Consider the following 22,585-nt stretch of genomic DNA (forward strand, 5'->3'; position numbering starts at 1 on the left):
TTTGCACAGACATGAATTTACTCTCTAGAAGATGGCTCCACCATTCAGAATCTCTCCTGCCTGTGAAGAAGAGATGAGAAAAATGCTGGTCCTACTAGGGCATATGGGTGTGCAACACTATATATACTGTCAGTGATTTGATATGTTTGCTGTTTTGCTAAAGTGCTTCTCTTCCCTGTTTTAGTCTTGCTACCAAGGGATAGGTTGGCCGGATAGATTTGAGTGGATGTGGGGGAGGGGGAGGGAGTGAGGAAAAGACAGGAGGGGAGAGAGGGAAAGAGAGGGAGGAGGAGGGGGAAGGGAGAAAGGAAAGAGGAAGGAGGGGGGAGAGGAAGGGAAGAGACAGACAGAGACCACACAGAGACAGAGATAGAAACAGATAATGAGAGAGACACAGACAGAGCCAGAGACAGTGACAGAAACAGGAAAGACACAGAAACAGAGAGATAGAAACAGAGACACAGAGATAGACACACACACACACACACACACACACACACACACACACACACACACACATACACACACACACAAAGACAGAGACAGAGGGGCAGAAACAACGACTGAGAAACAGACAAAATGAGACAGAGACAAGGAAGAAAGGAGGGAAGAAGGGAGAGGCAGGCAGGGACAGAAACACAATGGCAGAGACAGACAGACAGAAAGAGATAAAGGCAAAGAGACAGCCAGAGACAGACAGAGATTCAGAAATGATGGAAAAACAAATTTAAGTCAATAAAAGTAAAAAATTTTAAACGAAATGATTGGGTTAAATTTCTAAAATCTCTTTCATCTCTAAATCCTATGATTCCATGATTGGGAAAGGCAACAGAAGGGTAGAATTATAGAATCACAATAAAAATTTAAAGAAAAAAAATCTGATTTCATGGATTCCAGATTAGCTGGAAATCGCTAGTTCTCAAGCCCCCAGCAGGAGCTGTGAGGTGGAAGGGACCGAGGAACGATCCCACTGGCACTCGCGGAAGCCCGAGGCAGAACAAAAGGGAAATCGGGCGGTCGGCTCCTTTTCGGAATCCCACCTTTCCTTTTCCCTCCGGAATTGCGGGCGGTGATTAGCGGCCCGCAGCCGCCAGCCGCGGAACGTGAGCCTCAGCCTTGGCTCTGGCCCAGCATCTCCCTCAGTCTTCTCCCGACCCCCAAGGGACTGAAGGGAGGCACGTGACCTCTGTCCCAAGGTTCTGCAAGAGCTGATTCAAGGCTGCAACACCTAGTCCCGGGCTCGGCTTTGGCGCGGATGGGAAAAGGCAAGATCTCGCTTGCAGGGAAGCAGCTCCGGGTTGCAGGGCTAATCTGGCAGCTTTCGCCCTTCCCCCCCCTACAAACTTTCGGCTGTTGTGACGGAAGCAGGAACTTACTAACCGCAGAATCCTTCCAGAGCAATTGCGTAGGATACAGATCCCTCTTTTCCACCCCCACCCCCCCCTCTGCGGGCAATCTTCCGCTGGGAACGGTCTTCGGGACTTTGCCACCCTTCTCAGCGATCTTAGGTATTCCTGCAACTAAGTTCCTCCTGCTGCAGGCTGCGGGCAGCATCAGGCTTTCCCCGGAATCCTTGGGCCAAGGTAACCGCGCCTCCATTCCTGGCTTTATAAAACCACGGTGCCCTCCCATCCCCAGTGATACCCACTGGGGTCTGAAAATGAAGCAGCCCTCTCTTTCCCTTTTACCGCAAGATCAGGCACCTGTCCTTTCCAGATCTACCCCAGACTCCACTAATTATTTACATTGTTAAGAGTTTTTACTTGGGGAGGCGGAGGATTTGCTACATTGAGTACCTTCGGAGAGGGGGGGAGGGGGATGATGGTGTGCATATTTGTTTTGTTTACCCCTTCTAGAGGGCCCAATTAAGAACTAAGAGTAGAAGCTGTTAAAAGGTTAATTTCTGCTCCAGATATTGAAGAAGTTTTTTTTTGTTTTTTTTTTTTTAATTAAATCTGTCCAAAAGAGACCTGGAAGATGGTAAGTTTCTCATCGCTGGAAGTGCGCAAGCAGAATGTGGGTGATAATTTATTGGGGATTCATGGGGCGGGCTCCTGCTCTAATGTGATTTGTACCAGAAAGTCTCTGAGGTCCCTTCCAACTAGATGCTGGGATTCTGCAAGCTACTCCTGAAAGCAATAGCAAGAACAACAGAAGGGTAGGAACCGGAGGATTGAAGATTATGAATTGAAAGGGACCTCTACTCCAAAATCCAGAGCAGGAACTGAGGTCTAGAATAGTTGTGACCTTCATAAGGTCATACTGGCAGCAGCAGGTCAATGGGCACTTAGTAAGCCCCCTCAATGGGCCAGGGTGTACAAAGGATGGTCAAAGAAAGCTCCTGCTTTCAAAGAGCTCGCTAAGGGAGGAAGCAACAAGCAAATAACTATATTCAGATAAGACACAGGACAAATTAGAGGTAGTCAGTGGAAGGAGGACTGAGAATTAAGGAGGGTTGGGAAAGGCTTTTAGGTAGGAGTTCAAGGTAATGAGGAGGAAGAAAATTCCAGGTGAGGGGACAACCAGTGAGAATTGGGTGATGGCTAGAGATGGGGTATTTTGTTTGAGGTACATTAAGAAGGCCAGTGTCAGTGGACCGAAGTGTGTGGGGGGGCAGGGAAGCAAAATGGTCAGGCTTGGAATGCAAGTGTTATTTCTGATATCGAAGAGGATAGGGAACCACTAGAATTGATTGAATGGGGAAAGGCTGACATGATCAGACCTATGTTGTAGGAAGTTTAGAAAAGATTAAAGTGGAGAGAAAACTTAAAGAAGATCAACCATCAGACTATTGCAATCGTCCAAGTGTGACATGTTTAGCCTATATTGGATTGCTATTTAGGAGAAGGGGAAAAATTCAGAACACGAGGTTTTGCAAAGGTAGATGTTGAAAACTATCTTTGCATGTATTTTGAAAAATTAAAATATTTTTTAAAAAAGAAAAAATAGTCCAAGTGTGAGAAATGATGGTCTTCCCCAGGCTGATGGTTGTGTCAGAGGGCAGAAAGAGAATGTATGTGGTAAAGAAAATGCCCCACAAAATAAGAGTAAGACTTATGGTGTGGCTAAAAGAGAGATGTAGTAGACATCTCTAGCCTCTTCTCCTCCCACTACTTTTTCATAGAAGACTTCCATTCTTGCCAGAATGGAAAACAGGAGATTGGGGACCAAACTCCTCAGAGAGAGGGGGTAACAGACTAGAATTATATCCACTTGTTCCATTAAATATTGTTCACCTAGGCCGCAGTGGTCCTCAGACTTTTTAAATAGGGGGCCAGTTCACTGTCCCTCAGACTGTGGGAGGGCCAGACTATAGTAAAAACAAAAGCTCACACTGGGGGCAGCTAGGTGGCGCAGTGGATAGAGCACCAGCCCTGAATTCAGGAGGACCCAAGTTCAAATGTGGTCTCAGACACTTAACACTTCCTAGCTGTGTGACCCTGGGCAAGTCACTTAACCCCAGCCTCAATAAAAAACAAAACAAAACAAACAAACAAACAAAAACCACACACATTCTGTCTCCACCCCTTAGCCTATTTGTCATAACCCAGCAGGACCCATAAACGTCCTCAGTGGCCACATCTGGCCCATGGGCCTAAGTTTGAGAACCCCTGAACGGATATACTCAGGTTCCATCAAACTTCTGATCACTTTGTCATTTGGGGGGAAGGATACCTCAAGCTCTACATCCAAAGATCCATCCTTTTCCCACCTAATAGTATTTCTTTAATGAATACACATGGCAAAAAAAAAAAATAAAAAATTTCCAAATTGTAGATTGGACCCTCAGTATATTTTCACAGTATGAAAAAACAGGTTATTAAATTTTTCCTGTTAACTCAGACCCTCATAAATTCATCTAGATTTGACCAAAGATTGTATATGGGAGGTAGCATGTAAGAGAGGACAAGGAATTCAGAATGACACCTAGACTCAAGATTTAAATCCAGTATCTCTATATTTCATTCCAGTTTAATTTTCACTTTCTTCCTCCAGGGATTTTTTTTATTAATTTAATAATTATACATTTTTTGACAGTATATATGCATGAGTAATTTTTTAATAACATTATCTCTTGTATTCATTTTTCCAGATTTTCCCCTCGTTCCCTCTACTCCCTCCCCTAGATGACAGGCAATCTCATAAATTTTACATGTGTTACAATATAACCTAGGTACAATACATGTGTGTAAATCCAATTTTCTTGTTGCAATTAAGTATTAGATTCTGAAGGTATAAGTAACCTGGGTAGATAGACAGTAATGCTAACAGTTTACATTCTCCCAGTGTTCCTTCTCTGGGTGTAGTTGTTTCTGTCCATCATTGATCAGCTGGAAGTGAGTTGGATCTTCTTTATGTTGAAGATACAGGGATTTTTCTTAAACCTCCCAATGTTGTAATTATGGTACCTGCCTTTTTCCCCAGTGAATTTTAAAAGGAGATATATTAGTGCATTATCATTAAAAAAAAAAAAAAGACTAAATGAGAGTCTGAGGTTAACAGGAAATTTTTAATAACCTTGTTTTTTTTTTCTTATCTAGTTTTTAACCTACTCCATCCATATAGAAGCTAATAAGTTATTATCTGTGAAATGCTTATTAAAAAGATTTTTATATATCATGGGTTCTTATACTGCGAGTCCCATCATATATCTCACACCCTCTTATATTGTGGTATATAATGCATTCTAATAATTCAGTTCTCCAAACATTTATTAAGCAGATTCCCTACAAGGCCCTGTTTGTGATCTAATGAGAAAGAGACCAAAGGCTCAAATATTTATGACTACCAATACCTTCCCTTTGGCTTGAATTTTTATCTGCTAATAAAAAACAACAATTTTTTGAAGATAAAACTTAAAATTAATTGTTTCTAAGGTATATATAAGGATCCTTAGATCTGTTCTGAGATTATTTTCTAATAGAGGTAAAAACAAAGAGGAAGACTATTGAGGGAGATCACTTTAAAGTATCAATTCATCATTCTGTTTCCTAATATTTTTGTGACCTTGAATATTTATATAACCTGTCTGGGTTTCAATTTCCTAAGATGGAAAATGGATCTCTAAAGACCCTTCCCAAGTGAAATTCTATGATCTGAGTGAGTGTGGGTAGAAGTGGTGGTCATAGAAATCAGAGATTGGAGTTTTTCCCCATATCCAAAGCTTTGTTCAGGTCAGTTTCTACTTCCGACTTAAATTTCCTAATCCACTGGCAAAAGAGAAGTGGAGACAAAATAAAAGATTCAGACCCCCTATTAGAAAAAGGGTGGCAATGTTTAGGCAAGCATGATTAAGTTTATAAGAAAAAAAATGTCAAAATTAAATTCTTTTTTTCCTCATCTCCAGAATGCCATCATCATCATCATCATCATCATCATCATCATCATCATCATCATCTATCTAGCATTTATTATGTTCCATGCATTGTGCTAAATGTTTGAATGAAGACCAATATTCAGTTCTTCCTTCCCTTCCAACTAGTGGAAGGAGAAACCAAAAAAAAGGTGTCCAATACAGTAAATAACATATTTTTTCCCAGTGCCTTTCTGCAGTATTTTTTTTAAGTATTAATGAGTTGTAACAATATGTACTATGAGAGGCAGTATAGCAGAATAAATAGAAAGCCAGCCCTGGCAGAAAAGATTGAGTTGAAGCTCCCCAAATTTATATTAAGATACTTAACTCTCTTTTTATTTTTGGCAGTTGGGGTTACTTGTCCAGGGTCACACAGCTAGTTAGTATTAAGTTTCTGAGGCCTTTATTTGAACTTACTTTTCTGACTTCAGAACTGGTGCTCCATCCATTGAGCCACCTCTTCTTCCCTAATACTTAACCTCTCATTGCCCCAAGGCAATACAAATATAGAAATCATACACAAATTGCCTATCTACAAAGATGAAAGAAGTTTTCCTACTAGGAGTTCTTATAATTAAAATGTTAAAATACTCAAATATGTGATTTCATTGATTTGGATTTTTTTCTTCTAATGACATAAATTGAAACTCATTCATTCCTTTCCTTATTTTGGTAAACAATTTGTTTAATATTGGAATTAATTGCTCTTGATTATTTGATAGAAGTTTTTTTCTAAATCCATCTAATTATGTTTTTCCCCTCTTTGGAAATTTGATTATGGCTTCTCCAATTATTTTTCCTGAAGTTGAGTTATTTTAATCTTATTATTATATGATTACAAAATAGTTTCTAATGATTTCCATTGTTTTCTTTTCATCTGTTGTAATTTGTTTTAATTTTTAAGCATGGTAACTAACTTTTCTTTTTCAAAACAAATTAACTAGCAGTTTATAAAGCTAAGTAGTTTCTTTAAAAATTAGCTTTTAATTTTTTCAACATTTTTATTTTCTCAATTATATTTCTTCTTGGTTTGGAAATTATAGTTTTATATTTAATTGAACTTCTTCATTTGTTGCTTTTCTAGTTTTTAAAGTTGTGTACTTTATAATTTAATATATAATATATAATTAATAAATATAATTTAAATATAATTTTCTCCTTAAGAAGTGCTTTGGCTGTATCTCCAAAGTTTTTGTATATTGAGGTTCTTTGATGAAATTACCAATTGTTGCTATGATTTATTTTTTGACCTATTATGTAAGTTTGAATCTTTTAAGTGCTTTTTATTCATTAAACTTTTTTCATTGTATTTTGCTAAGTAAATGATGTATTCAGTGTTTTTGTTTTTCTTCATCTGAGGTATTTATGTTTGAACATAATTTTTATTTTAATGTGGCATGTAAAAATATTTGCATGTATATCTGCATGCATGCATACACACACATAGTATTTTGTTTCCCATTCAGCAAGCACCCAGAGAACTATTTATCATATCTAACTTTTCTGAAATTCTATTCAGTTCCTTAATTTCTTTCATGTTTATCTTTCTGTGAGATTTGCCTAGATTTAGAGGAGACATATTGAGATTCCAAACTATTTTAGTTTTGCTTCCTATTTTTTAGATTTGAATATTTTTTATGTTTAAGTAATAATTGGATTAATTTTTTTCCTTTAAGTACTTGGATGCTATGCCATTCAGTGTGTCTATATGTGTATGCTTATATTATTTCATGAACTATGATATCTTTATCATAATGTAGTTTTCCTGCTTAGCTTTTTTTATTTTTTAAACCATGGCAGTTTTTATTGCTCCCTTGTCTGAGATTCTGGTTATCACATCTGCTTTTTAAATTTTGCCTAAGGCATAATAAATTCTAAACAGTCCCTCATTTTAACTCTGTGTGAATCTTTGTCTCAAGTGTGTGTCTTACTAATAACATCTTGGTGGAGTCTGTTTTCTAATTCATTCTGCTTCCCTCAGTTTTATGGATATATTCATCCTATTCAAGTTCACAGTTATGACTGTTAATTGTGTATTTCCTGCCATAATTTTTTTTTAACTTTGTTCTTTCTTTGTTTCCTACTCCATTCTTTACAAAGAAGTATCAAAAGAAAGAGGAATGTGATCAACACTAGTAATCTTTAATTGAAGTGGTGGCTCCTACTTCTCTGACCCTCCTTTTTTCCCCTAGTCAAAACCATTATGATTAGTTCTTACACTTTTTCTCATTTTAATCCTCCTTTTGAAGTTGAAGTCTGTTTTCCTATGACTCTTCCCTCCCCTGCTCTGTACTCTTGCATGGTATAAGCAGGCCCTGTCTGGTCCTGTCCCTTCAATAATCCCCGGCTGTCATTGTTGCTGTCTTAATAAGGTTCTGGATGAGATGGCTGGGACCAGGTATGGCCCGCTCTTGGAATCTTTTACTTTTTTTCCTGTCAGCTCAAGGCAGATATTTGGCCTAAACCTTTCTCTGTATCCTATGCAACTTGTTTTCATCCCCATTTAGAGCCTTCTATTTCTATTTGAATATTTATCTCAGGCTTCCTGTAAGGTCCTGGACAGAATGCATAGTAATTGAGCTGGCATTTTCTCCTAATGCATTTCTGCCACCCTGACTCCTTGGGCAGTGACCTGTAGAAGCTGGCTGTGTCTCACCCTGATTCTCTAATTTATTAGGGCTGAGACCCTGTTGGTTTCAGGCCCCAAATACTCTTGAGTTCACACTGACTTCCTTCTTTCTTAAAGTAGCCTCAGTATCAGCATGTTCTCACTCAGAGTACCTGAAACTCTCTTCTGTCTCTGTTATCCAACCCCATGTCACCAGAAGGTCCTGGATTGGATACAGAAACTTACTTATTTTTCTCTTTAGTTTTCATACTTTTTCGTGCTCTCTTACTGGAGCTCTTGTGGAAAAGCTTGGCTCCTCTATGATCCTAAACATCATCAGGTTTAACAGAACTCCCCTCAATATGTTATATGTTACAGCCTTTGTCATAGCCACCATTAGTCCTTCCATTGCTGTCTAAATTATATTAATTTTAAATCCTTAGACCAGTATATAGTCTTTCATAGCTTTATAGAAAAAAATGATAGAATGTTGATATGGGTCTTAATTTCTTTCTTTCTTTTTTTTTTTTAACTTAATAGTATTTTCCCCAATTACATATAAAGATAATTTTCAGTATTCACTTTTGTAAGATATAAGTTCAAATTTTTTCTCCCTCTCTTCCATCCCTCTTTCTTCCCTATGGATATGACATCGTTTATCCATTCACAAACCTATTAAACCTATTTCTATATTAGTCATGCTGTAAAAGAAAAGTCAGAAGAAAAGGGAAAAACTATGAGAAAAAAAGTAAATTAAAAAGATATGAAAGTAGTATGCTTCATTCTGCATTCAGTCTCCATAGTTCTCTCTGGATGCAGATGCCATTTTCGATTCCAAGTCTATTGTAACTATTTTAGATCACTGTTTTGCTGAAAAGAGCTAAATTGATCATAGTTGAACATCACACAATCTTGCTGTTACTATGTTCAGTGTTTTCCTGGTTCTGCTCACTTCACTCAGCATCAGTTCATGTAAGTCTTCCTGGGCTTTTCTGAAATCAGCCTGCTATTCATTTCTTATACACAATAGTATTCCATTACATTCATATACCAAAACTTCTTCTGACCTTTCCCAACTGATGGGCATCCACTCAGTTTCCAATTTTTTGCTACCACAAAAAGAACTGCACATGTGGTTCTTCCCCCTCTTTTATGATCTCTTTGGAATACAGTCCCTGTGATGGCACTGCTGGGTTAAAAGGTATATTAAATATCCATTTTCCTGAAGGCAATCCAACTTCTCCTTCTTTCTCTGGACCCATTTTATGCATTTGTACCACCTGTTCCAAATAGACATGAAACCAGAAAGAGAGGGGTTTTCTGCATCAATAATGTCAAACTCAAATAAAAATAGATTTCTTTCAGTCACATACTAAGAAAACCACAAATTAACATTATCTTTATTGAATTGTATTTTAAAATTTAGTCTGTTAAAATTTTCCAATTACATTTTAATCTGGTTAAGGGAAGTACTTGGGAGTTTTATAGAGACCTACAATGTAAGCTGACAGTTTGACCCCTCTGCACTGAAATGATAAAATCATAGACCCAAACCAAACATAACATTATGTATTGGTGCCAAACAGCTGCTAGATTTTTATGACTAGTTTGTTTCAAATCCGTTCCTCACCATCTAATAATCAAAACAGATCAAACTTACTACTTTCTGTCATGACCACCAATAAATTGAAAATTTTCCCAAGTCTGAATTAAATGGAATTTTTCTTATCTCCATTTGCAAAAGGAAGCCCTTTCTGATTAATTGTTTTTGACATTTGTTTCAGAGCTACAGTTTGAGAGAATTCCATTGTCTAAACGTTGCTTCTGAGGCAATAAGAAAAACAGAGAACTCATCATTTTTGAATTCTGAAAGCTGAACCTTAGTTAAAATTATAAATGTCCTTCAAAGTAAAATTGGGCCTGACTTATGCTTTTGTAATGATTTGTGCTTTGATGCCAGTACAATCAATAAGTCTGAGTTGCCCTACTGAGAGCCTAGAAGACGTCATGATTGACATCCAGTCATCTCTTGCTAATGGAATCAGAGGCATTGAGCCCATACATACAGAAACTCGAGAAGATTGCATTAATTTTGGCTGTTTGACCAAAAATATAACAGGTAAAAAAGTTTTTCTTGTTTCTTTTTTTCCTTTGGTTTTGTCTCTACCATATATTTGACATAAGTAATTATGGGGGATAATTTAAATAATAGATGGTACCCCAAAGGTTAGGCAGCTAGTTGGAACTAGAACTGGCCCTAGAATCAGCAAGACTCATTTTCCTGGAATCAAATCTGGCTTCAGATAACTTATAGTAGCTATGTAACCCTGCACAAATCACTTAATTCTTTTTGCCTTAGTTTCTTCATCTGTAAAATGAACAAGAAAAGAAAAAAGCAAACCATTCCAATGTCTTTTTCAAGAAAACCCAAATGGGGTCACAAAATGGCGGACATGACTGAAAAGTTAATTCAGCAACAGCAACAAGGTTGAAAACAAAATTCTTTTACTACCTTAGCTAATCAATTTTAATAGACAGTTTTTAGAATAATCCATTTTGTTATAAAGAAAAAAGTTTGATGATGCAGATGACAAAATTGTAAACAGTATCCTCTACTAGAAAAAATATCTTTGAACCTTAAATAAAAATGAACTGTGCTTTAAATAGGTATTTGTTGAAATGCAAAACAAAATCAATAACACTTTTACTACAGCTATATAAAAACAAATTAAAGTCAAAGATTATGCAACTTCAGAGAGGCCTGGAAGGACACACACACACACACACACACACACACACACACAATTTTTAAAAAAACATTGTACTGTCCCAAACTGTATAATGTATACAATGTAGACTAGTAATCCTGACACGTTGGGATCTAGAGAAATCCCAAGTTATTTAATTACCAAAGACAGAAAAGATTTGAAAAACTCTCAGTCTGTTGAAAAGTAGGAAACTAGAATATTATCTTGGTTTTGTTTGACTAAGGAATGAAGAGATGTAGAATTATGTGGTAATGTGAGATGAGGTGATAAACCTTATGGGTAGGTATTAAATGTATTTAATGTTTTATTTGTGGAGTGACTAAGAGAGAGGGTGGAGTAATTATCAGTGACTACCTAAGTGGAAACATGACTGCCTACAGAACCACCCCAAATATTCATTCTGTAAACATTTATTCCATTCAATATACATTTATTAAATGTCTATCATATATAACATTATGCTAGGTAAAAAGTTTAACCTTTGTAAAAGAGAAATGACATGGTCAGGGTAAGAGCCGTTGGACAAAGTCTTGGTCTCTTCACCTGTTGCTCCATGCTTGTTGGGAGACATTACAACTCAGCCCCACAGCCAGAAGAAGCTGGTTTTAATTGATTTCACATGTTCCTCCAGTTTTTGTGGATGGGGGCAGAGTGAGTGATATATTTAAGTCCCTGGCCAGCACAGAATACTTTATTGAATATGGAAGTTGAGGAAGAGAAATTAGTTGAGAATGATTTGAAATTATAAGCTTTAGTGCAGGAAGAGCAGCCCTGCTTCTATTTTAACTGAACTTGTTTCTCCTTAAGAGGAAAAGAAGGTTGCCTTTGGTTTTTGGTTGATACTAAGACTTGAGTTTTAATTACTGTTTTGACTTCTTTGTCCCCTGAAGTATAAAATCTTCAGCCCATGGATGATCAGAGCTCCAGAGGTTTTAATAGAATTCTCATTGATTACCATATGAGGATGCCTTCTTGAATCAGTATTGCCAATTGCTATGGTGAACATGGAGGTGAAGTAGAGTAGTGTTTTATCTAAATTTAATTAGAAATCATGTCCAAATTATAATGTGAATTCCTTAAAAGTAAGGATTTTCTGGTTTTCCTATTCCCCAACACTAAATATGGTGATTAACACACGGTGAATGATTAATAAATTATTTTTTCATTCATTCAGTAATCACTCAAAGGCAATAAGAAGCATTATTTTATGAGAAACTTGGTCATTTTGCTTTGCAGTTCTCATGCTAAGCCTAAGTAAAAGTATTATCATGGAGATAATTGCTGTATATACCTCAAAAGCTGTTGTAAAGGACATGGAGGTAAAGAAATAATTGTAAACTAGTGAAAAAACAAAGCACATCTATCTAACTTCAATATTCTGATGATTCTATATGCTTGCATTATGGGATATTATAACTGAGATGTGTAGGACAATGGAAGGACATATGATGGGTGTTAAGTATGCTTATTATTATTCTATTAAATTAAATTATTTTTATTAAATAGAATATTGCCACTTATATCCTGCAAGGAAGAAGTGATATAAATTATATAATTCCATTCAAAGTATATATGATGGGAAAAGGAGGTTGGCTAATCATTTAGTGATTATGGAAGCTATCAGATGTACAGTGTGAAGGTTGCAGTAATGAAAGGAACTTTTAAAGAAGGTTTCTAATATACTGTGTGGATCTTCTGTAGAACATTTATAGGATGCCATGAACAGGACTGAAGGTTTAAATGCAATGCAGACTTTAGGAAGTGCCAATATCTATGAGATCCCAAATTTCTGCCATGAGAAATGAATGGTTTTTATTGTCTATTCTTCAGAATCATCACTGGTTGGCTCTTAATCATTCAGTCTGGTTTCCATTTGTAGACAAATTCATTTTTACATTATTGTAGTCATTGTGCATATTCGGTTTTTTATTCTATATATTTCAATTTGTATCAGTTCTTGCCAATCTTCCCATCTTACTGCCATATACAAGACTATTTGTTCAGTCATATGCCACGAAACACTTTGTTTCCAGTTTTTTGCTACTGCAAGTAAATAAAATATATTAACCTAAGAGTATATCATAAATCAATTAAGATGGATCAGTATAAGAAGTATTTGTTTATACTTTATACCATTAAGAATTAGTACAAAGAAAAAATATTCCATAAGAACAGAGTACACACAAATTACAGCCATATAAAAGGACTAAGTGATTGAGAGTGAATAGATAAGCAAAGTTGATGTAGACTTAGAAGAAATCACTGATGCTTTTATAGGTGATTTTGTGAGTTGAAATTAATTATTCAAATCTAAGTAGTTACAAATTTATTTAGTTTTATTGGGATTTAGTTCTAAATTTATAATCAATAATCTATGATAAAATAATAAAATTTATTTTTATAAAATTTTATAAAAAGAAAGGAAATGATTTAACTATTTTGGTTCTGAACAAAAACAATTATTTGAAAATATAAAATATATGTGCTTCTTCCTGCTCAGTCTGCCATAGTAATGCATAAGAAATTGCATGATTTAATTAATTACTGACTTAAAATATTTAATTTGAAATATTTCATTGTAGGGAACAAAGAGTGTAACTTGATCATCTTTGATGGCCGAAAGACAACTAAACAACCAAATTGCTACTTGTTTTATTGCCCCAGTAAAGAAGCTTGTCCATTGAAATCATCAAAAGGAATTATGACCTATAGGATACTGAAAGGTAATATAACTTTTAAAAAATAAATAAGCTGTTCATGCCTGTTATTTATTTATTATTTATTTTTATTTTTTCCATATTTTGATAATGTGGTGTTTCAATCCCCAACTATATTAATTTAATTATCATATTGCTTGATTCTTATGAAATGAAAAGTGGCATATATTTATTGTTTATTTTTTCCATTTCCTTTTAATGACATAGCTCAGAACATTCACATGTATTGCTAGTAGCAATAATTCTGATTTGTCTTCTTATATTATCTTGCTGTTCTTGATGTTTTCTGGGTATATTGAAATCTATTTTAATCTCCTATGTCTGTTTTGAATATTGTAACTAGTCCATAAAATATATTATATTTATTTAATCTTTAAAGAAAATTATTATAATTCCATGGCTTTGGTAAGAGTTTTCTACTTTCTCTTTCTCATTTGGGTTAAATTCTTTTTAAACATTTTAGTATGCTTTATATTTTGTATCAATCAAAATACTTATTTGGAACTCAAATTTGAATTTATTTATTCTATTACAATTAGAAAAAATTATTTCACTTATTGTGTATAACATATACATAATGGTACACATATAAAATATTAACTATATATTTAAAAAGCTCAGAGCATTTTATTATTTTGTTGGGCACTTATTTGGAACTTCATTTACAACTTTGGAAAATCTCTCTAATCTGTAGATTTTTGTTGATAAATTCTTCTAAATCCTGTTTTTCTATGAAATATATTCTTTTATTTTCAAACATGATGCTTGCAGGCTATGTGTTTTAGCGATTAAGTCCTATTTTCTAATCTGATTTATATATTTTTGTTGAAGATTCATAGGTTTTTGTGAGTTTTGAAAAGTTCATTATTACCCTAATTTTTAAAATAAAATTTTTTTTCTTTTCTAAAGTAAAGGCTTTTTTTCCCATTTCTTTGTAATTCTGAAATTTAGCAATTATGTATCTTAGTTAAGATTATTCCTTGGTAGGGGACACTTATATTCTAATTGCAGTGTTGTTTTATCTTCTCTATCTGGAAAATGTTCTCTAATTAATATTAATAACCAGTATTTCTATAGCACCCTGTTTTCAATTACATTTTAAAATTTTCATTTCCAAATTCTTTCTTGTCCTCTTCTCCTTCTTTCACCCAATGAGAAGGCAAGAAGTACAATATTAATTGTGCATATGAAATAATGTGAAACATTTATCTATTAGTCATATTCAAGCAGAAAGAAAAAGGAAAGAAAAAAATAAAAATAAAAATAGTTCAATGTTTACTTAATTCATTGGTTCTCTATCTGGAAATGGATAATATTTGTTATCATGAATCCTTTGGAATTATGATGGATCATTGTATAGGTCAGGGTTACTAAGGTTTTTGCAATTGATTAACTATAATATGTCTTTCTTTGAAAACAGATAATTGACCAATTATCTGTTAGGGTATTATAGCTTTTTAAAATTTGTAATGCACTTTACATACATTATCTCATTTGATCCTTACAAAAACCCAGAGAAGTAGGTGCTATTATTGTCGCTATTTTATTATAGAGGAAAATGAGGCAGACAGATTAAATGTCTGAGACTACATTTGAACTCAGATCTTCTTGACTCCAGGTTCACTATGCTATCTACTGTGCCACCTAGCTTCCTATTAGTTAATTAATATAATGTCTAGTTATTTTTTCTTTGTTATTATATTTTGGTAGTCCAACTAATCTGATATTTGTATTTTCTCAATTTCCAAATCTATTTCTCTACCCTCATATCCATAATTGATTTTTCAGTATTATTTCAACTAAGCTTTAATTAACAAATTATATAATTGACAAAATTTGTCAATTTTTGATACCTATTACTTTATGCTTGACTTCCTTTATTCTGTTATTTTTCACTTATATTGAGGTTTTTAGTTCAGACGTCACTTTACAATTCCCTTTATTGTTTTTTTGTAGTAAGTTTTTTTTATTGAATTAGAGACCTCTTTTTATTCATTCCATACATTTGTGAAACAATTTACTGAATCATTTAGTATTTCTTCCATCCCTCCATTGAAGGTTCAATATGCATTACTCAAGAAATTTAATCTCTAGGATCTTTTATTTTATAGAATTTATTTGTTGTGTTAGTTTCAAAATGTATTATTAAATCTTTCTGTTTGTAGAGGAAAGTGGTAAAAAGGGTAGAAGAAGGATAAAACCCTTGTTAAATATGATATTGAAGAGCAATATGCCTTGTGGTAGGAAACAGGAAATCCTTTCATCATTAATTGGGGGGGAGAGGAGAAGGAGGAGTGATTTCTTATGCTTTACAGTAGGATAGGAAAACCAGAGCAGGAAATCTATCTTCTCCTTATTTTCAGCCAGACAGGGAATCCTTTTAGTATTAGGAAAGGAAAGGAATTCTTTTCTTTTTATGAAGTAGCAAAAGAATAGGAATAGGAATTCTTCAAACTGGAGTATAACTGAGGAAATAGCAGAAGATAGGGACCTGAGTGTTAAGGGTTTAAGGTTAAATTTGGGAGTAGGGTCATAAATTTAGAATTAGAATTAGGGACATTATTTTAAGAGGTATTTAGGTTAAGATTAGGGGTAGGAATTAGGGATAATGTTAGAGTTAGCTTTATTCTTTGGGGGATTAGAGCTGGGTTAGAATTATAGTTATTGAAAGACCTAAGGAAAAGTGTTAATGGAAATAAAGATTAAAGGGCTAATTCTCTCTTCAGGATCTGTGGCCGACATTTACATGACAACTTCTGGCATAGTGACTTTGCATTTGTTGGCTAGTGTTATGGATAGAATGAGAATGGCCTTCAGTAGCTCATGGCTTTTTCCCCCAAACAGGTGCAGAGATGGGAGGCAATGAATCAATCTGCTTGGTTCAGGAAAAGTAGTAGCACACTTAAACCTTGCAGCACAGTATAAATCTAAAGAAGAAACTATCATCAGGAGACTAAGAGGCACAGTGAATAGTCTGTGGGATTTGCAGTCAGAAAAACCTGAATTCAAATCCAAATCCAGATACTTAATAACTGTGTAAACCTAGACAAGTCAGTTGCTCTCTTTCTCAGTTTTCCCAACTGTAAAATGAATATAAAAATAACATCTCACAATTGTTTTGACTACAAAATTTGATAACATTTTAAAGGGTTTTATAAGCCTTATAAACCTTAACAGCATTATATAAATGTCAGACATTGTTATATTTCTCTTTCTCTACATAATTTTTACCTTTCTCCCCATATTTTCTCTCTCTCTTTCCTTCTCTATTTTTGCCTCTGTTCATCCTTCCTCTTTCTTCTCCCCACTGTAGAATGGGGATGTAGTTAGTTGTTTTTTCTATTCCACTTATGGATTTTGGTATAGCTGACTCCCTTATCTTGTTATTATTCAAATATATTGCAGGAATTTTTGTCAGGTTACTCTTTTTGTGTTCCTTTAAAATATGTATTCAAGATATTAAATTATGTAAAGATTTCCACAAACAACTAGGAAGTCATTACGATGGAAGTCATTACCAGGAAGACTATATGATGATCAATTTTGATGGACGTGGCTCTCTTCAACAATGAGATGATTCCAATCAGTTCCAATAATCTTGTGATGAAGAGATCCATCTACACCCAGAGAGAAGACTGTGGGAGCTGAGTGTGGACTACAATATAGCATTTTCACTCTTTTTGTTGTTGTTTGCTTACATTTTGTTTTCTTTCTCAAGGTTTTTTTTTTTCTTGATCTGTTTTTTTTTGTGTGCAGCAAGATAACTATAAATATATATATATATATATATATATATATATATATATATATATATATATATATATATATATATATATATATATATATATATATATATATATATATATATATATATATATATATATATATATATATATATATACATATATTGGATTTAACATATATTTTAACACATTTGGCATGTATTGGACTACCTGCCATCTGGAGGAAAGAGTAGGAGGGATGGAGGGAAAAATGTGGAGCAGAAGGTTTTTCCAGGGTCATAGTTGAAAAATTACCCATGCTTATGTTTTGTAAATAAAAAGCTTTAATTAAAAAAAAGAAATACAAAACATAAAGAAATAATGAGAAAAAAAAAGATTTCCACAAAGTCCATAAAAATGGACAACAAAAAAAATCCTATTAGTTTAACTCAAATAAATTAGGAAATCATAGAAGAGAATTTTCTCACATAAGATTTTTTGAATGATATTTCATTTTCACTTTCGAAGAATATGTACATATACACATATGCCTCTTCCTTGACCAGAAACTCCTTAATGAAAACATTTTTAGGATTCTGCATTTTGAATAATAATAGAATAATTAAAATTATTTCACAGCCTTCACACACATTTAGATATATTTGATGTTTAATTTTTAAAAAAATATCAATCACAGTACTACATAGGCATACTTTGAGTTGTCTAATATCAGATTTTTAAAAACCCAGAAGCTTCTACTTATGGTGAATATTTACTAGATAATACCTTTCTTTTTGCCTGTCATTTGGGGTTAAATGACTTGTCCAGGGTCACACAGTTAGTTAGTGTTAAGTGTCTGAGGCCACATTTAAATTCTCCTGGTTCTAAGGCCAGTACTTTATTCACTATGCCATCTAGCTACCCCAATTACTGTCTTAAATAGGTTATTTTTGTAGCCTGCAATTTTACTATCTCCAAATTAATCTCTGCATTTCTTCTCTTTTCTCCCCAACCAAAAATTGGTAGAAAATTGCCCTTTTTGCCTTTTTTTCTTTTTTTTTTAACACAGTAAAAGAAAATGAATGAAGTCAGGGTTATATTACATAGCCTTTGAGGTCCTTTCTAATTCTGTGATTTAACAGGAACTATTTTGCTTTCTTTTTTGCATTTCTAGCACACAGTGCCTGGCATATAGTAATTATATAACAAATGTTTGTTGATTGACTTGATGAAGGCAATGTGCAACCAGTTATTTGTTTGTATAAGCTCTTTGCAAGTCAGCTATAAAAAATTGGGGAAATTGTATCCTTGATTCAAAAAAGGAACCATGCTATATCACTATTCATATCTTATTTAGGAGTGATTACTCCTCTTCCCTTTACAGCCCATCCATATCTACCAAATAAATATTCAATGGCTTTTTGTAAACTTCATTTTGAGGGGAAAAAAAACCCTCAAAATGTTGAGTCAGAACTAAAGTGCCAATAAATTTTAAATACTCCTGTCATTTATCAGTGGATTTTAATTATGTATTGTGTCAATAATTCTTCCTGCTGACATTAATGAAAAATTTCCCCCACTCTTTCTTTTTTCTAGGATCTTGATTACTTTAGCTCTATAGCACTGGAAGGGACCACCACACTATTCCTCATTTCCATGAAATTTCATTTCCCTTCTATGAATGCTTCTGTTTGATAGATTGATAAATGATAACTTGTGAAACTTCTTTAGCAAAACAATTCAAAATATTCTTTTATTTTCTGTATACTTTCAGATTTTTCTCCTTTGCACAAGGCTGATTTACCACATCCAGATACAACCCCAAACAGTTATAACTTGACTGAAACATCTTCACAAAGAGTCGTACAGCTGACAGGTCAATTGAACTATACTGATATTTTGTCAAAAGATATAGTTTCTCAGAAGCTCGAATTCCAAGATAACTTGGCGAAAGCAGTAAATAAGAGTGATGAACTGAATTCACAACTTCCTGTATACAAAAATAAAGACCATCTTCAGAACTCAGAGCTTTCCTCTAAACAAAAAGTAGCTAATGTATTGTCTGACAATGTAATTGCATTTCTGCCTAAGGAAGCTACATCATCTGAATCCCTTGTCCCCACTACTCTAGTACCTGCTACTTTGCAATCTATTGTTCCTCCCCTGGTGCTTTCTACAATTTCCAAGCAGTTAGTTGTTCCTTTAAAAGTTACCACTGAGCCTCATCCGACAGTATTCACTACTTCTCAACCTGTTTCTATTACTACTGCTACTACTCCACAGCCCTCCACTCCCACATTTTCTACAGCTATTACAACTACTACAAAACAGCCTACCATAATGACAAAAATGACTTCAACCACAATGCCCAGTATAACTTCAAGCATGAAAGTCACCCTAGAAACAAAACAATTTAAAGAAATCATCAATTACTCAATTTCTAACCATGATAATATTAAGTACACTTCAACCTTTCCATCATCAAATATTGATTCCTCTGCTGAAAATAAAATTAATTCCAATGAAAATGGGAGGGTTGAATTAAGCAACCCCTTGCTTGACAAAGTTCCAAGAAATAGATTCCATCTTCAGTTTGAAAAGTGGACACTCATAGGCATATTGTTCTGTGGACTGTTGTTTTTGGTAATAGGTCTCATACTATTGGGCAAAAAGCTTTCAGAATCTCTTCAGAGAAAAAAGTATTCTAGACTAGATTATTTGATCAATGGAATTTATGTTGATATTTAAAAAGAAAGGGAAGTGCCTTTGATTCTTAGTTAAGCAACTAGAAAATACAAATTATTACTTTTCTGTAAGCTTTCAGAAGATTATATTTTAGAGACTAACCCTTGCAAGTACCATTAAAAGGAAAGGGACAGATACTACACCACTAATTGACTCCAGAAATTTGACTAAAATAATGAGTATATAAAAGAGCTACTAAAATATCACAGAACAATTAGTAAATTGGAAAAAAAAACCCTAAATTATAGCAGAAAAACTGTTGTGACTTTGGGATCCTAATTAAATGATATTTCTGATTTCAGATAAGATCAACTTTGTCATGAAAATTCTTTGAATGTAATTATTTTTTGTATTACTTTTAAAATATTATGTAAAAATTTGGACATTATACCACTTACATTTGTTTCTATTTAGGAATTGAATAAATATGTTGACCCTGATAAGTATATCATCATATTTTTATAATTATTCCTATTAGCCAAGTTATTGATTGATTAAAATTTGTATTATGTTTTAATGACAAATATATACCTAAATTGTACTTTGTGATGTGTTCTTAAGTGGTCAGTTTGTAGGTTAGCTCAGCTTTATTCCTTGCCCAAAGAGCTTTTGGGGCCATTTTAATTTTTGGTAGCCAATGGGCTACAAAAATTACTTCCATCCTATTTGAATGTATTGTTTCATTGGGGAAATAAAAGGTTTTCCACATTTGTATATGGTCTAAAATAAAACTCATTCACTTTGATGTTTATGAATTTTTAATGTAAACTTCACCAGTTGTCATAAAATAATAGATTTAAATATGAAAGTGACTTTACAAATTTGATCCAAACCCCTAAATTTATAGGTGAGAAAATAGTAGGCCTAGTGAAATTAATTGAATTGTCCAAAGTAATATATCCAGTCAGTGGCAGAGCTGGAATTCAAACAGAGATGTGACTCTAAATCCATTTCTCTTTCAGCCATACAATGGGGCCTCTTAATTTAAACTTGTGGAAAACTGTCTGTCAACAGTTAATTGTGTGATCTTGGAGATGTGACTTCATTTCTCTGGGTCTCATTTGTAGGATGAAGTAGTTGGCCTATACTAGAGATTTCTAATCCAATGATGTGATCGTAAATTCACATCATTTAGCTCTGTATTCAGAGGAAATTTGATCAACAAATCTTTGCTTAGAAAAACAAGATGTAGATAGAAAAAGTTAAAACTCATTATTGAAATAAACTTGAAGCAAATAATGCAATTTTAATTTGTGACTGTCAGAGTAGACAAACTTTCAAATTTCTTTCTAGCTCTTCTACATTAGAAATAATGTTCAGGGCTTAATAAAACCTGATTCTAATTTTGTTGTCAGGTTTTGATTCTTAAGGATACAATAGTGTGTATATTGAGATTTATATAAAATGCTTTATCAAGAAAATTTTGCCATGTATTTTAGCTAATTGTCTTGCCTATTTTAAAAAAAATCTGTAAATACATTTTTAAACTTTCAACTATGAACACTAGAGGACAGTAGTATAATAAGTATAATTAAGGGCACAGGAAGCAAATCACTCAAATGAAATCTATTCTTTTTCTTCTCTATATGGAGCTCACAGAGCCTATTGGAAGGAAAGCTTGTTTATACAGCTAGGACCCAATTAGTGTGAATAATGAATCCCATGAAGTGGTCACATTATTTACATTCATGCTGTATTTCAAACAAAGTTTTCAGATTATTTTTCAGCTTAATGGATTGATACAAATATTTGCTGGCTTTTTGTAAACTTAAAGCAATTTCATGAAATAAAAAGTTGAATAAGAACCAAGATGTCATTGAATTTTAGTCTCTTCTGTGATTTGTTTGTGGATTTGAAGAGTGTATTAAGTACAAATAAATCCTGCTGCTGACGTGAATGAAAAATTTCTTGACTGTTTCTTGCAATATCCTGGCCACCCTGATCAGTTCTGTGCCATTGAAAGAAAGGGCAACTGAGTAGCTGTTATGATTTTCTCTGCTTGGAATCATCACTGTAGAGATGGAAGTAACAGTCTTTGCTACTCCTTAGGACAAGAGTTCTATGGATAGATTCCAGAGGGTTTGTGAACTGGATGTGAGGAAAAAGACTTCTTTATTCAATATGATTGTTTTTCATTGTAATTCTGTGCGATTAGAGTGCTGGATCTAGAATTGGAAAGACCAGAGTTCAAATTCTACTTCAGACATTTATTGGCTATACTATGTTTGGTCAAGTCATTTAGCCTCTATTTTCCTCAGTTTCCTCAATTGTAAAATAAAGATACTAATAGATTCTACTTCCTAGGGTTGTTGTAAGGATCAAATGTTTATAAAGCACTTAGCTTTATAGCACTTTATTTATAAAGCCTGACACATAGTAAGTGCTATGATATTATGATTACTAAAAATTATTCTGAGGAGTCTATAGATTTCACCAAACTGTTTAAGGGGTTTAGAATATGCTCAAAAAATGTTAAGAACCCCTGACTTGGACACTAGTGAAATAGGGAGTTGGTTTTTTTCTCTAAAGGCAATGTGACTATATTCCATTTGATTTTAAATTTTAAGTAGTGTCATGGAAACAACAAAGATGAACTTGAGAAACAGTGGGGTCACAAAGGATCAAACATGGGTGAATGATGACAACAACAATAAAAATTTTAGAGAATT

At 33.9% G+C, this 22,585-nt stretch overlaps 1 protein-coding gene across 1 annotated transcript; it reads left to right on the top strand.

The window, feature by feature from the left end:
• Positions 1–1,210: 1,210 nt before the first annotated feature.
• MANSC1 (MANSC domain containing 1) lies at positions 1,211–21,820 on the top strand. The gene is made up of 4 exons (XM_074269161.1): positions 1,211–1,583; positions 9,749–10,083; positions 13,315–13,455; positions 18,946–21,820. The coding sequence occupies exons 2-4, from the start codon at positions 9,861–9,863 to the stop codon at positions 19,917–19,919; spliced, it is 1,338 nt and encodes a 445-aa protein (XP_074125262.1). The 5' UTR covers positions 1,211–1,583; positions 9,749–9,860; the 3' UTR covers positions 19,920–21,820.
• The last annotated feature ends 765 nt before the right edge of the window (positions 21,821–22,585 follow it).

This window comes from Sminthopsis crassicaudata, chromosome 5 (genome assembly GCF_048593235.1).
Source record: "Sminthopsis crassicaudata isolate SCR6 chromosome 5, ASM4859323v1, whole genome shotgun sequence".
Lineage (NCBI taxonomy): Eukaryota > Metazoa > Chordata > Mammalia > Dasyuromorphia > Dasyuridae > Sminthopsis > Sminthopsis crassicaudata.

What these genes read in the sequence shown, in the direction of transcription:
- MANSC1 (XM_074269161.1), top strand. Translation starts at nt 9,861, where the DNA reads ATGTCCTTCAAAGTAAAATTGGGCCTGACTTATGCTTTTGTAATGATT. An exon ending in TTTGACCAAAAATATAACAG is followed by an intron (nt 10,084 to 13,314) that starts GTAAAAAAGTTT and finishes ATTTCATTGTAG; the next exon opens with GGAACAAAGAGTGTAACTTG. An exon ending in GACCTATAGGATACTGAAAG is followed by an intron (nt 13,456 to 18,945) that starts GTAATATAACTT and finishes GTATACTTTCAG; the next exon opens with ATTTTTCTCCTTTGCACAAG.